Source organism: Antedon mediterranea, chromosome 6, assembly GCF_964355755.1.
Source record: "Antedon mediterranea chromosome 6, ecAntMedi1.1, whole genome shotgun sequence".
NCBI lineage: Eukaryota > Metazoa > Echinodermata > Crinoidea > Comatulida > Antedonidae > Antedon > Antedon mediterranea.
This window is the reverse complement of record NC_092675.1, coordinates 2,369,572-2,386,413: the sequence shown is the minus strand read 5'-3', so window position 1 is coordinate 2,386,413 and position 16,842 is coordinate 2,369,572. Positions and strand designations below refer to the sequence as shown.

The 16,842-nt window shown below is 33.8% G+C and overlaps 1 protein-coding gene across 1 annotated transcript; it reads left to right on the top strand.

Annotated features, from left to right (window-relative positions):
• Positions 1–2,103: 2,103 nt before the first annotated feature.
• On the top strand, positions 2,104–16,842 carry LOC140051811 (dual oxidase 2-like). The gene is made up of 30 exons (XM_072097129.1): positions 2,104–2,163; positions 2,899–3,060; positions 3,187–3,194; positions 3,236–3,484; positions 3,871–4,072; positions 4,198–4,364; positions 4,631–4,694; positions 4,836–4,932; positions 5,211–5,313; positions 5,466–5,562; positions 6,105–6,280; positions 7,421–7,596; positions 8,017–8,135; positions 8,552–8,707; positions 8,878–8,997; positions 9,367–9,566; positions 9,789–9,980; positions 10,176–10,404; positions 10,662–10,755; positions 10,872–11,047; positions 11,348–11,546; positions 11,863–12,065; positions 12,631–12,861; positions 13,143–13,286; positions 13,490–13,771; positions 14,073–14,302; positions 14,757–14,915; positions 15,405–15,560; positions 16,001–16,129; positions 16,252–16,842. Exons 1-30 carry the CDS (start codon positions 2,148–2,150, stop codon positions 16,372–16,374), a joined length of 4,659 nt encoding a protein of 1,552 aa, XP_071953230.1. The 5' UTR covers positions 2,104–2,147; the 3' UTR covers positions 16,375–16,842.

Here is a 16,842-nt window from a genome sequence, read left to right as displayed (position 1 = left end):
ACTACTACTGTATTTATGTAGGCTATAAACTTCCCACTGTAAATCCAAATTACTATTATGGGTAGGCCTACAATTCTTTTAGTAGGCCTAGGGCTTGTAGACCTACCAACAATTATGATAGTCACATAGGTGATTCACCCCATACTCTCCCCGATGTCTACTTATAATTGGAACACACTACATTCCTGAGGTTGGTCTTCCAACAAAAGTAAATTGGGATATGGACGTACCACTTAATTAGCCATCTGTCCCCCTTAATATAAATATATGTTTTGTAGTTAAGTTAGTTCATTCGGGATTTATTCAAAGGCTATAACATCAGTCAGAATCACTACATTTCACATTGTTCAGTCTTTGAATTTAGATAACTTAGATATATCTGTTCTTTAAAACTAAATGATTAAAATTATCTAAATACTTATTTTTAAAATAATTTTGATGTTGAAAATGTTTGTAGTTGGTCGCTTCTTGTAGATGATTTAATTGTAGAGCACCTATTTGGTCTTTCCTTGCCTTTTATATTTCGTTTTATTTTTTTCTTTATATTGTATATGGCAGAAATTGAATGAATAAAATAAATAAATTAATCCATGGAAATATTGTTTTCATACTGTACTGAACAGTACAGTTAACACAACATATATGAAAAGATATGATGATAAATACACGTAATGTGACGTAAAATGTTTATATCATCATGTTCAAAGTTTTATATCATAGTATTGTATACGAAAATCATCTAATAATTATAATTATAAGAAGAACATTCTTGCACGAGTTGCGAATTTTTTATTCTTATATTTCGTATGAGAATTAACTGTATATGGTTTTTCATAACATGTGAGAGTGCACCCGATGAGTGACACTGTAATATTGATCCCTAATCATTGCTGGTGCCAAGGAAAGTTAACAGGTTTATGGTATCTTTAATGATACTCATGATCTTTTCAATAAATTTGTAATTAACGTAAGTTAATTCGCGTTTACGTGTAGTAGAAGAGAATAGATCACAAAACAAAAGAAACACACAGAACAAATAACACATTGGAGTTGAATCAGTCTAAGATAAAAACAGAGCGCGAATCGGCCAATTACAACAAAATAAACAAAAGGTGTTCAAAGAGGTGTTTCACAGCAGTGCTTTAGCAGGCAAGCGAGTTGGTTAGTCGGTTGATTTCACCGCTGATGCAAGTTAAATCTCATCTATTGCTCTTGCTTTGTTCTGTTTACAGTAGCCGTACATGCTGGACTTCGCTTACAGTAGCCCTACATGCCGGACCAACATTTTCCCTATATGCTGGAATTCGCCATTGTAATTTACCTACTCGGGTGAACAGCTGGTGATTGTCTTAAGACCTAAACTTCAAAACTGTTTATCTTAACGTTGACTTTCGTCAATTCATCGGATTGTAGGCCTAGTACGTTTTAAACTCTTCTTTTTTTGTGGAATAATGTGCATGATACTACAATTTCAGATGAATCTTTATTGTACGTTGTGTATACTCATTGGAACAACCATGTTCACTGTTTCAAAACAAAGTGTGAATACGACCACACCGTATTATATAGGTAAGTTGGCTAATTTGTATCCTTAGTATACTTCAGATAAGATTTTGTTAATAAGTTGTGTTGATGGTGATACTATTTTGTAAATGAAGAAAACGGTATTCTAATATTGCTTATGTCACATGATGAGTGTGTTGACGATGGCGTCAATTTAATTCATCGTGTTACACTCTTTGGGTGCATTCATGGTATTGGTACCTAAAGTCACAAACAGTACCGGCGATAGCTTTCCTTGAATCCTAGCTTGTCGAATTCCTGGTTGCTGCATCCAGTTCAATAACCGGTTACTGACTATCCAAGGAAATAATTAAATACTTCCAATGGGCATATTATTCAGTTCACCGAAAAAATCTCATTCCGGGCCCACATCGTTTTATTAAAATTGTAAACTGATCGTTGAAGCGACTATGTGAATGTCTAACAAGATTTTAATTTTTTTTTTGCTCTTGTTTGAATGTAATAATGACTGATGATAAATATAAATTGCGCTATTATAATTAGTATTATTTCAAATAATGATATAATTGTTTAATTTTATAGAATATCCAAGTTATGATGGACTAGGACATAGCTTACACAATATGTGGGGTTTGAGAGGTTAGTATTTTAAAACTATATATACTACCAAATATTCCGTAAGGAATACACCGTTTTTCGACAGAGTTCTACACATTAGGAACAGAGGTTGGATTTGTGGATTCAATCATTGAGTAGTAGTTTTTAAACTGGTATTCAAATTCAAAAACCGTTCTCCCACAATGTCCAGTGTTTCAGTTTAATGTTAAATTTTCCAGAATGTCCGGTTTTTCATAGTAGGCGTGTGATGTTTATATACACTGTATAAACAAGCGTTTAGTGGGCCATAGATCCGCTTTTCCACAATATCCGGTTTTCAAGAATGTGCGTTTTACAGTAAGTCCAGTTTTAGAGAATGTTCGGTTAACAGAGTGTCCGGCTCGGAAAAATGTATAGTTTTTCAAAATGAGTGAATGTCCGGTTCGCAAGAATGTAGTTGTTCAGTGTTTTTTTCCAGAATGCTATGACTATGGTTTCTTGAATACCCTGTTCTCCAGAATGTCCAGTATTTCACAATGTCCCGTTCAATTCTCCAAATTCAGAATTTCCGGTTCAATCTCCTTTTTAAACTTCCGGTTCTCCAGAATTTCAAGTTTCCGGAAAGTCTATCTTGCTTTCCAGAAAATCTAATTTCCCAGAATGTCCGGTTATTCTCCAACATAAAGCGTAATTTATCACTTTTATATTATTGGACACTATGGTTTCTTCTTCTAGGTATAACTTAATTTTATTATTTCTAATTTTTTTGAATTTCAGACAGCAAACTATTACGTTCTATACCAGCTGCCTATAGTGATGGTGTGTACATGCCCTCCGGGCTATACCGACCAAATCCACTAAACATCAGTTGTCATATTACGTCTGGTGTAAGTTCTGGATTCTCTAAAATGAACAAAAATACCCTACTGGTCTTCTTTGGTAAGCAATTTCACTAGGCTCTACTGCATTTTTAAAAACAGTTTATATATCCAATTGGGAATGCTACTTACGCTTTCCTGTCGATAACAACCCCATCATTTTAATAAATGGAATGTCGCATTATAGTTCGTTCAGTAGGTGCTATGTATTTCTAGATACTGTATGTCTTCAGTAGGCCTATGTAAATTGCATCATTCAATCAAATATCAAATGCATCCGGTATTACGTAATTAAGTTTTCTTTTTTAGGTCAATTTATTGTTGATGAAATTGTGGATACGCGAGATGCAAGTTGTCCACCTGAAAAGTTTTACATTAAAATACCAAACGAACACAAGTTTTACTCTAAAATGGGAAACGGTAAAATGCCATTTGACAGAAGTCGATATGATATGACTACTGGGAAATCTAATTCACGTCAACAGGTACGTATTTTATAAATACCAGTACTGGAAAGTAAACTTTATTTCAAGCAACCGTATAGCCTAACAATTATAGTGGAAAGCTACCATCTGGACCGGATGACCCGAGTAACCTACTTTTATATTCCGCATGGAGTAATAATGATTACAAAACATATGGAATTAGTCAGAATCATTATATAAGGATAAAATAATCTACGGCCAGAATAGTGAGTAACTGTGTCTAAATACATGAAAGATAGGTAATGTTATCAGAGGTAGAGGAAATAAAACCCGTAGAATTTTTTATATTTGCTGTCGTCATTCTAATTAGTGATGATCTGCAACGACAACTACAATGAACAATAACCATTTGTATTTTATTTTAATTATAATATAAAAAAAAACAGACTAATGCTGCCACTCCTTGGATAGATGGTAGTGCTATATATGGTTCTTCCAAAGTTCGAGCAAACATTCTCCGAGAGTTTAAGGGTGGACGTTTAGCCGGAGAATCAGATAACAGCTTTTGGCCCGCTGCAAATATGGATGGTATAGAGATGTCAATTCCAACTCGGACAAAAGACGGACATAATTTTGCTTCCTTTTTCAGTAAGAAACTTTTAATATCGTACATAAGTATTATTTATTCCTCATATTATGCTTCTTAAAACTATAAGTCCTTCAATGTAAACGTTTGGTGTTTGATAAAAAAACCATTTTAAAATTCAATACAGAACTAGGCAACCGGCATGGTCATCAAAACCCATATTTGCTATCATTCCAAATTCTTTGGTTAAACTGGCATAACCATTTGGCAAACACTTTGTCACGAAAACACCCAGAATGGAAAGATGAAAAGATTTACAATGAAGCTAGGAAATGGGTAATTGCTTGTCTCCAGGTAGGTTTAAACTGTAACTGAAGTATACTATGTGAATTCAAAGAAAGCTTTTGGCAGGGCTTTTAGTTATGCTAGCTAGATATGCTGAATTATGTATGTAACTTTTTGCTTATGAATAACATGTAATATACACGTATACGTACCAGACCTCGTCAATGTAACGTGTGTTAACTTATCCTGCAATTACTATAGTAGATTATAATGGTATATTTTCTATTAACAATAATTCTTTTAATTAGAATAATGCTAAGTCTTCTACTATTTAGAAAATTACTTTGTATGACTGGTTACCCGCCTATCTTGGAATAGATTCAATAACAGCATATACAGGTAAACATTAATTATTCCATTTTATTATCATTATTATCATCTTTACTAATATCTTTACTAATAGTATTGAATACAAACCATAGGCTTATTTTGATAATGGTTGTAATCAATATTTGAACTTTTTTCTTTTTCTATAAACAGGACAATCACATCACGTACATCCTGGAATTTCACACGAGTTTCAATCAGCAGCAATGCGGTATGGACACACCCTTATACCAAAAGCGATTATACCAAGGTATGCATATTGTCTACTATAACTACCTCGTCTATTAAGGTAATCCATTGACATATCCTGCAATACCTCAGTTCAATGTTGAAGATCAATTTAAAGAAGATTCGGAAGTAAAGAACTGATGTCCTAAAGATGAGAGAATTAATTACTTGGGATGAGGACGGTGTAATTATGAATGCGTTAGTGGAAAGATAGTGGTTATAGCAACCGTGCTTTATACCTTACTGTCAAACTAGTTTGATTAGACAGAGCTTTAAATGTAATTATCGTTGATTTTCCAGAGGTTCACCTTGTCAATACAGAAAAGGAAATTCCACTACAGAAGATGTTAGTAGTCAGATTAGCAATCTTTCCAGCTTTTGCAATTCATATTTCCTAACAATGGTAGGTATAAATTAAAATGTTTTAATTGTGTCATGAAGTTTGATTAATTTTAACATATTCTTTAGTAGGTCTAATACCAAGTCTATACATCATGTGTGATAATAATTATAATTACAATTTTAGCATAATTTTATGATTTTTCATCATTGTAGGAAGACATGAAGAAACTCAATATTACTGAATTGTTCATTGGCATGGCATCACAGTTGGCAAGTTCTGAGGACCACAAAGTTGAAGATGAATTTACAAGTATATTATATTTTATTTATTATTTGTAAGATAATAAAGAAAGTGAAACATAGAATATTCCTAATTCCAAAGAACTGTTGTTCCAGTAATGTTCAAGTTCATTATAACATTCACAGAGTTCAACTTTACAATAATCGTCATAATCCATTCCAAAACTCGCCCCGATGGACCCAATAATTGTTACTATGCATTAAACTCTTAACCCGTAAATCTTTATCGAAGACACAAATAAATGTAATAGAATTGATCATAAACCAAGTTCTATCAAAGTTCTCAGGGGTGCACTTGATTCGTTGACCAATTAGAATCCGACCTTTGTCATTTTTCTGGCATTTCATAGTTCGTGCCATCTTAAGAACTACAACTCGTTCTTCACGAATTTCATACCCTGCTATTGGTAAACCACTCCAGCTTCAAAATTCAAAATAAAAGAAAAACATTTTATTGTCGAAACATCGCTTGTCGCAAGACTACACAATAGAATTAAAATATAAGGTGTATTGATTTACCAAACAGAAACTTGAAATGTTTTCCTTCTTTAGGCCATCTCTACGGACCATTACATTTTACAGCACGTGATTTGGCCGCCGTTGACATTTTACGAGGAAGGGATCATGGCCTTCCTACATATAACAGCGCACGTAAATCGCATAAGATGGCACCAATCAAAACGTTCGAAGCATTCAATGATTTGGAGAATGTTGCGATCAACATAACGGTATTTTAAATTCAACTTATTTTTAACAAGGAAAAGTAATGGTTCCATCATAAATACATTTAAAAATGTAACTTTATTTGTTGAGAATTACGCCCTTACGAATTCATCAAGCTTCTATGATTATGATTATGACTATGATTTCTCATATCTCAAAAACTATTTCTACGTCGTCTTTTCACTTACGAAACATCCAAAGGATTCGAAAGTTTATTAATGAGGCAGCAGCTAAACAACTTGTTCATGCTTTTGTCACTTCACGACTGGATATGGGAAACTCATTGCTATATGGGCTACCACAAAAACAACTCCACAGGCTTCAGCTGATTCAAAATACAGCGGCACGAGTTGTTAAAAAACTACCAAGATATGCACACATATCAAATACCTTGGAAACTTTGCATTGGCTTCCTGTTAGGTACCGCATTGTTTTTAAAATATTACTCTTTGCTTTTAAGTCTATTAATGGCATGGCTCCTGAATATATTTCTGACATGCTTAGGCTGTGTATGTTCCCAGACGGAATCTGCGTTCTAGTGATACGCTGCTTCTACATCAACCTAAGTCTCACCACTCATGGGGTGACAGAGCTTTCACCGTTACTGCTCCTCGTCTATGGAATGCTCTACCGAGCTCTATCAGATTTTGCAAAACTGTTGATACTTTTAAAAAATTATTAAAAACACATTTATTCATTAAGGCATATGGAAATCATGAGGTTTCTTAAAGTTCTAGAATTGTATAGTATACTTTTTCCTGACCAGCATTATCTTTGGGGTGCCTCTGTCTTGGTTGTTGTCTCTGAGCACCCGGTCGTCTGTGGCAAGGCAAATGTGTATCCTGTTCCTTTGTTTGGTCACCTAGGTAGGGGTCCGGGACCGCGACAGAACGAGAACGGATGGGGACTCTCCAAAGAAATTGCATTTTATTTGTCGGGCATTTGTATGATTTGTTTTATTTTTTTTTAATGCGCCTTGAGCACTCTTGAGTGGTATGTGCGCTATAAAAATCCTGTTATTATTATTATTATTATTAATTATTGATAAATTAATTATAATTATGACGATGATTATGATATTGAAAATAATGAGGTTGATGAAAATTATTGTCATTATAATGCGTTGCTCATATTTTTTCTTACAGGAATTAGATAAAGTAAAACAAATTTATAAGGATACTTCACGTTTGGATCTTCTTATTGGAGGACTTCTAGAAACTACCGACTCTGGACCTGGGCAGCTGTTTCAGAGTATAATAATTGATCAATTTTTACGAATTCGAGATGCCGATCGCTTTTGGTATGAGAATGTAGAAAATGGGTATGTATAGCAATTGGGTAGGCTACAATACATCTAAATCTGATGTTTTAAATATAAAAATATATATTAAATATATACGTTAGCTTTATTAAGAAATTATTTCAAACTACAACTTACAACCACTTACACATTACATAAACCGTAGTATAAATATATATAGTTACTTCATTCAAAATCAAATACCAGTATTGATGAAATAAAAATTGTAATATTGTTTAAAAGAAACGATAAAACTATACGCTTATAAACAAATGGCAGAAAAAAAAGTTTGATATCTGTTTAATAATTTAAGAAAATTAAATACGAAAAGTTGATGCTTGATGAAATTCAGTTCTTGAATTAACATAAAAGTCAACCAGGTTGGATTTTATTCTTCCTGAGATATTTCTTTTCTGAATTTTATTTGAACTCTTTTGTCAGATTGTTCACAGCTTCTGAAATCACAACGATCAACAATACAACTCTCTGGGATATAATGGATAGTGTATTCCCGGCAGCTGCATCTAAAATCGATAAGGATGTCTATCACTTTGATGTAGGTAAGAAAACAACTATTGGAAGACACAATGCAACATAGTATGACTGGTAACATTAATAAACTGTCATCATCTCCACTCTCTTTTAATCGTATTTTGCTCTTTCTGTTGTTTTCTGTCTAGTAATATTTTCCTTTTTCTTCATCTTGCTTCCATAGTAACATTACAGTACATCTTAATTTCTTATAATGCCCAATCTATTTCTTCTACTTTGAGCTATTCATTTGCCATCTGGTTTCTTCTTTTTTTCATTCATCTTCCCTTCTTTCATCTGCTTTTCTTTCATCTACTCTTTTTTCAATGTCTGTTTTCTGCTTATGTTCCTTTTTTCATGATTTCAATGTTTTGTATCAATAGGCCTATCTGTAATATCATCTGGTTAGTCGAATATGCTCTATTTCTTTGTATTATTTATTTAGAGAACAAATGTCCAGAATGGAGTCTTGAGTCAGATCAACAGCTACTGGATTCAATCTCGAATACCTGCCCTGAAATTGAAACATACGACTACTTCAAAGGAAGTGAAGTGACATTCTTTGTATCATTTGCTTGTATACTCATTGCCTGGCCTACAGGTAATTCTATAATGGTAGGCATATGTTGCCTATATTCTATTTTTAGAAGATTTTCACGCACTCTTGTATGACGTTTGTATGCGTGTACGTTTCCTGTTATTATCCTACAACCGTCTTTTGTGAGTAAAGATTAAACACTATATCAAAGATTTTATACTAATTTTTTGTAGGATGCATTCTGATATTATTTATTGCTGCCCAATGTCGAGCACAGATTGATCTACTTATAAAGCAAAAACAACTACGTCGAGAAGTGGAAGAAACATTCATAGAAACCAAGAGATATAAAGGTTAGTAAATCATTCATGGTCACATGACAGACCCGAGGTACAGTTGAACATCGCCGAGGCACTACAGTAACAACAATTACACTTCCATTGACTGATGAAAATTTTACACATCGTCGAAACATAGAGATCGAAAGGAAGATTCCATCAGTTCTTGACTGAGTTGCTCAGAAAATTCAATCTAGAGTTCAAATAACTATATGTGTCTTGTTACTGATTAATTGATGGTAGAATCTCTTTCGTGAAGTGTCATTACTAACTCCAATATCCAGTCAATGAGTATCGATTGTCACAAGAAAACAGTTATTTTGGAAGAGTTACATTACATTATCTGCGACAGATACCATTACAATACTCCTCCTTCTTTTTCAGCATTCGAGTGGTGTTCCGCTAAACAAGTTCCACATAGAGTTCACGTTGGAGTAACAGTAGGCCAGGAAATACATGTCCTTTGTTGGGAAAGCAACCAAGTTCGCTATCATCTGAATATAAATGAGCAAGAAAAACTAGGTATCATACTTGGTTTAGGTGGTAATTTAATGAAACTTACCGCTCCTAATAAATATGATTTGGTAAGTTTTACATTAGACATTATTTACATTCTTAGTGCAGTAAATAAAATTGTAACTGTTGGAAATTGAGTGCTGGCATGAACTTCCACATTCTCTGTTTTTACTTTTTTTCGTTTCTTGTTCTCTTCACCATTAACCATCAATATGAAAAAGAGTTACAAGCGTTTTAGATTTTATATAGTATATCATTTGAATAAAGATGTTTCTCTTACTTTTTATTAGGTCCTCCGTTACAATAAAAAGCGCCACTGCAAATCATTTTATGGAGACCTTACAATAATGTACAGTCGAGCTGGACGAGATATCAAGGACTGGACTACCACTTGCAGTGATGACGAGTTATTATCAAATGCTATGACACGCGAAATGCGTCAAAATACCCTTGAAAGATTCTTAAAGGTCGTTTTTGCACAGGTAAAACCAGTAATAAGAAAGAGGATAGTAAGATGATAAACCATTATCATTACTATCGTATGTCAGTTTTGGGTTTTGAAACTGTTGCCGATTGTCTTTTGATCTACTTCCCATCGTAATGAAAATAATATCTAAAATACAGTTTCCAATTTAAAGTTATTGTTAACGAATATATTTTTCTGTATCATATTATAGGCTTTAAACGAAGATTTAGATCAAATAGACTTCAAGTATTTGACGGACCATTCCCAGAATGCTCGGCAAGTTTTGAATTTCAGAATGACCAGATCTGAGTTTGCCAATACGTTTGACATGCTACCAAGCTCACTTTTTGTTGAACAAATGTTTGACTTGATTAGAAATCGTGAAGAAGAAACTATTTCATTTCGAGAACTTTTAGATTTGTTGGTTATTTTTGCTAAAGGTGTGTATAATCATTATGGAAGGGTTTTAACCTTTTGAGTTTCTAGACCGGAGGTTCCAAATGTCACCCTTCCAAAAGTAATTAAAAGTTATAAAGGTAGGGAATTGTGCAATTACGCATGCGCCAAAAATGGTTCAAAGTTCAAAGTTGACACAGCAGAATTACGATATCGTCCTGCTTATATTATTCACATAATCTATCTATTAAAGGTCTATGATTTTTATTTTATTAAAACACGTTTACTGTTTTTTTTATAGGAAATGCGGAGGATAAATTATGTCTTATGTTTAACATGTATGACGTGACAAAATCTGGACAACTTGGACGAGAACAGTTTAAACTTATGTTTAGGTGGGTTTATCCTCCTGATATTCTAATACTAATAAAAAAAAAGAAAACATTGAACAAAACAGTTTGTACAAATTAGCTGATAACCTAAATCATTGTATATTGAATATCATTCTCAGGTCAGTTATGGAGGGGTTAAACAACTCGTTGGACGCTGACAAATTGTGTCAACTTGTAGACAGTATGTTTGAAAAGGGAGGTTTTAAAGAAAAAGATGCGCTTTCCTTTGAAGACTTTATGAGCTTGATGCAGAGTAATTTAGATGACATTGGATCGGCTTGCCTTGTGGTAAAAGGTAGTATTCATTTACCTTCTCTTAAAAGTCTTTCACTTGTTCCGGCACGGTTCCGGTCTGGCGTCGGCAAATCAAATCGTCAATGTTTCGTTTTCACTACGCTTCATGCCACGCGGCTATGCGCCAACATGAAAACGAAACATTGGCATTCGATTTGATTTGCTGGACCGGAACCGTGCAGGAACAGATGTGAAAGGCTCGTTAGCCGTTCGGTATACTGATAATAATATGATGATCTTTCTTGATGAGTTTTTCATTATAAACAAAAAAACTTTCTTAATCGATAATGTAAACCAACAGGTTTTGCAAGAGGATCAATGCGTGTAAAGAAAGGCCGAAAGAAGACGAACTTGTCTGCAAATAAATTGCATCCAAATTTGAATCAATTTACATTGCCTGCTAATTCGCCTCTTTTTCTACGGAAATCGCCAGTAGCAAGTAGTATAGATTCATGCAGTACTCCGTCGACGCCGACTGCATCACCACTGCCTCAACCAAGGTAAGTCATTGAAATTAACACCGTTGTCGTGACGTGTACCAATACCAGTTCCGCATTTACTAGATAATGTATCACTCTTCAAACGCCCTCTAATTCTTGTTGTTATATTTATTTATTCTTCTGATCCATATTTTTTAATTCATTTTTATTACTGTAATATAATCCTCGTCAATAAGCACAGTTGTATAAACAGATTCCAGAATAGCAATCTGGAGATATGTTGGTAACTTCCACACACGATAATAACTTCTCTAATACATTTGCTTTATATAAATCATTTTATCTATCATAATATTATATCATAAATTATTTCTAGGTTTCGTGCTTCTTCTTATTCGGCGTCTAAAAGTCCAACAAGTGACGTCCATTTTAAAACAAGAACAATACGTATACCGACTACCAGATTTGGTATAGCGTGGTTGAACTTGGTGCGAAAGGTCGAGAACCACATGCAGCAAATATTCTTTGTCTCCGTCTATCTTTTTCTCGTTCTTGGTATTTTTGCAAACAAAGCATACGGTAATTAATTTTTAAATTAGAAGATTTTCATATTGATAGTCAAAACTTCAAGTTTAAACAAATTATGACTAAGTTAAGATTAGGAATTTTAGATCTTGAAAACGAAAAGGGAAGATAGACAGGAATTAAAAGAGAAAAACGAATCTGTAAAGTTTGCAAATGTAACAAAGTTTAAAATGAATATCACCTTGTTTTAGTATGTCCATACTACAACGAAATTAGACATATAAAAAGAGAACTAATTTTTTTTAATTAGTTATGTTACTACTACTTACATTTTATAATATGTATTATTGTCTATTATTGTACTTGTATAGTCAAAGTTTCAAACTAGTGACCAAAAGTAATAGTAAACATGACATTTTCGTTATTTAGCTCCGGCTCCAACTTTCAAAATATAAATCAGTTTAATGCTTCCTTTTAAATGATACATTTAAAATAGTAGGCATAGTAGTACGTTTATTTATTTAAAACTGTTTACTAGTCATAGTTTTATTTTTCAATTTAAGTTTTACCAATTCCCATACATATTGATCAGGCTAAACAAATTATTTTCAATTCATAGAGTTTATGGTTGAACGTGAACATACGGGATATCGACAGCTAACAGGCATTGGATTACCGTTGAGCCGTGGTGGAGCTGCTGTTATCATGTTCACATTCTCGACGTTGATTCTAACTGTTTGTAGAAACATTATTACAAAACTCAGGGAAACATTTCTCAATCAATTTGTGCCCTTTGATTCGCATATTCAGTTTCACAAGCTAGTTGCAGTTATTGCCATGGTATTTACAGGTAGGTTATTGAGGTATTTTCGATTCATTTTTGTCCATTTTCTTGTTCAATGTGATTTTAAACTTGATGAAGCCAAAGCAAACTAAAATATGACCTGAACATTATTGGTTAACAAACTGTGAACAAGTTTTAAACAAAGGTATCCAAAAAACAAAATGATGATGAAACTTGAAATCTAGAAAAATACCCTTTACAATAATTTAAGTAAGGGGTTTTCTTCAGATTTTTAATCTTTATGATTGTTTGTATTTACATGCTAATTTTGTGTTTTTATTGTTAAGTTGTACATATAATAGGACATGGGATCAACTTCTATCATATTTGTAGCCAGAGTACAGAAGATTTAATTTGCTTATTCCGAGATGTCTACATACAAGATGGTCAGATGCTTACGTTTTCTTTTTGGATTTTTAAATCTGTTACGGGTAGGCTTGATGATCTGTTTCTGTCATTCTTAACGATGTTGTTAACATGTCCCATGGTATAGTACCGTGTTTACTGTGTTTTACTACGACTTTACTTCTTATACATCCATCGTAATTTCGTCAAATGTTGTCGCCATATCCACTGTCACAGCATTGAGTGCGAGTTCGTACAACTAGTTACATACTTTTTCTTAATCTTACAGGGATAACAGGCGTGTTACTGTGTATAATTCTATCTATCATGTACATCTTTGCCACGCAGTATGCTCGACGGAGAGTCTTCTCGTTATTCTGGGTTACTCACAGCCTGTACGTGGTAGTGTACGTTCTCATCATATTTCACGGCACTGGGGCCTTACTTCAGCGACCGACATTTTACCGTTATTTCCTCTTTCCTGCATCGTTGTTCGTTGTCGACAAACTGATAAGTTTGAGTCGTCGAAAGGTCCAAATACCAGTTTACGAAGCTAAATTACTTCCATCACGTGAGTTATTAATTTATTTTTACATTTGATGATTGTCATTCCCAATGTTAACGCCATGGATTACCGTACGCCTTGTTTTAGGTAAGAAACCTTAACGTCTTGAGTCTGAACGTGACATTTATAAGATTGCAGTAAAGGCCTAATGTACATGAAATCACAACGTACACATCTTCAAACACAACTGGATATTTGATTCATCGTAAAATGATACTCTATTGTCATTTTGTTGTTTTTTTAAAATTCTATATTTTGTATTGATAAACTATTGATGAACTTTCTAACACATTCTATTCCGACACAGATGTGACATTTTTAAAGTTTAAGAGACCAAAAAACTTTGATTACAAATCTGGGCAGTGGGTTCGAATCGCATGCAATTCACTTGGTGGAAATGAATACCACCCATTTACATTAACGTCTGCTCCGCACGAGGATGCTCTTTCGCTTCACGTCCGTGCAATTGGACCGTGGACAAAGAATTTGCGACGAGTGTTCGATGCAAGAAATGCTGTCGAGTTTTATTACCCTAAGGTAGGCCTTCGTATCTTTACCATTTGATAATCGGTATGTTGTATCTATAAAGCTCTGTCTACACTATCAAACTAGTTTGACACACAAAGTTTGATGTGCCCAAATATGGTAGTGATATTCCAAATTTAGTTATGATATGTATATGACATCATCATGTTCATTTGGGCACATCACCTTTTTTTGTTTGATAGTGTATACAAGGCTTAAGACATTTCTCTTAAGCGTGGTTTCCACTAGAGACGCGACGAAAGGACATACGCGCAACGCAAGCGCGTTGACCAATGGCAAGCCACTGTTCGAATAATCCATCGCTTGTGATTGGACAAATCATTTACGTTGCGTTACGTCGTTGCGTTACGTCGTTGCGTCGCTAGTGGGAACCAAGCTTTATTGTATACGTTACATAATGAGAATAAGAAAACCCTATTGTATTATATTATTATTATATTTTTAGATATATCTTGATGGACCATATGGTGAAGGGCATCAAGATTGGTATCAATTTGATGTGTCTGTTTTGGTAGGAGGAGGTATTGGTGTTACGCCATTCGCTTCCATTCTTAAGGATATTGTATATAAGTCATCAATTCGATCAAATATTGATTGTCAGAAGGTAAGGAAAAAACTCGAACGCCTTGGCAACATTTGACCACATTCCGCCATGTTCGGCCCTATTCGGACATACTCGGAACATAACCCCTCAGCTTAGGGCTGGAATCTATTTAGATTTATCTCTTTCCTACTTAAATTGTGTCAATCATTGTAGTATGTGTGATTGAATATCCGTATGACGTGATAAATACGTTCAACTATGCGCTATTAATTTAATAGTTACGTAATTTTGGCAAGCCTGGTTTCCCGTGTTCACTGATGCCCTGATTGTACATGTGGATCAGTGCATGTTGAGCACTTATTAGCAGGCACTCGTTGACATTCAATTTAAAGTTAGGTTGTTGTCATTGTTTTATACTCATTGTATTGAGACCATCCTTTTCCATATGTCATTTCTATGACACTGCTTATTCAAAAGTTATTCTTTCAACTTAGACTCAGATATCACCGTAATGTTTTTAATGTGTATTATTATTACTTACTTTAAAAGGTTTATTTTATCTGGGTAACGCGAACGCAAAAACAATTTGAATGGCTAACCGACATAATACGTGAAGTTGAAGAATGCGACTATGCGCACATGGTGGACACACATATATTTATAACGCAGTTTTATTCAGATTTTGATCTCAGGACAACTGTAATGGTCAGTTTTAAAAAAAATTATTTTGTGTTATGCAAATTCCATGCAGCAGCTTTAAAGGGGGATCCTGGGTTTAAAGGAGGATCCTGGGTTTAAAGGGGGATCCTGGGTTTAAAATTTTATTTTTATTTACTACAACTATTATAACTAGACTATAGGTACGTCAAAATTATAAAAGTAATAACGAGAAATAAAAAAAATAATATCAGGATAAATTCATAGAAAGTCTGTTTTTCATTAGCTTAGGGAGTGTTCATGAGCATGCCAAATCTAGATGCTCAACAACATTACATTTAGTGCTATGTGATTAAGTTGGGTTGGGTAGCCACGACATGCTATGATCATAAGGATAGTACATCGTTATGATGGATAACGATTATGTATGTTAAGAACATAATAATTATAGAGACCTTCGAAATGGTATTTTTATTTTCTTCATATAGTATATCTGTGAGCAACAATTTCAGCAAGTGGCCGGACGATCTCTTTTTACGGGTCTTAGAGCAAATACACATTTTGGACGACCAGAGTTTACGCAGTTTTTACATTCACTTAGGAACGAACATAAACAAGTAAGTAACTACGTAACACATCTTTTAAAAAAAGTTGAATAGGGTTTTTTCACTCTTTAATATTATGAAATATTCCCAATAAAATGTATAGATTTAACTATGTTTGTTTAACTGTCTTTCAGGTAGCAAAATTCGGCGTTTTTAGTTGTGGGCCTGGAGGTCTAACAAAGGCTGTAAATGACGCTTGTATTCGTTTAAACAAGGAAGACGGACCTTTATATTCTCACCACTACGAAAACTTTTAATTATTGTAGGATATTTTATGTATCAATTCGTATCATTTTCGTCGTCCTCGAGTGCCATCAATAACTACATTTTTAATTACCAGTTAATTCAATTGCATTATTTATTCTATGTTGATACCAATGTGATTCGTTTTCTACTACATTAAAAGGTGCAAGTTTAAATTATAAAGGTTGTTGAATTGAACGGACAAAACGAATTGTAATAGTTCAAAAAGAAACATATCCATAGGCCAAAGATGTGTTAAAACTCTGATGATATATTATATAAAACGATAGACCTCTTTATGTGAAAAACAGACGTGACTTATGAATGATGTTGCAAACGTACCACTGATAAACATACGTAAATTGAAGAGCATAATTGTTACCGGTAAATAAAGAGGTCTTAATATTTAGTTAATTTAGTATAGTTAGTCATTTATTACCTGTAGTTATAATTAAATATAGATGAAATGTTTAGTTTTTTTA

Coding starts and splice junctions, on each gene's coding strand:
- LOC140051811 (XM_072097129.1), top strand. Junction 9,567..9,788: donor CTCCTAATAAATATGATTTG/GTAAGTTTTACA, acceptor ACTTTTTATTAG/GTCCTCCGTTACAATAAAAA. Junction 12,066..12,630: donor TTTTGCAAACAAAGCATACG/GTAATTAATTTT, acceptor TTCAATTCATAG/AGTTTATGGTTGAACGTGAA.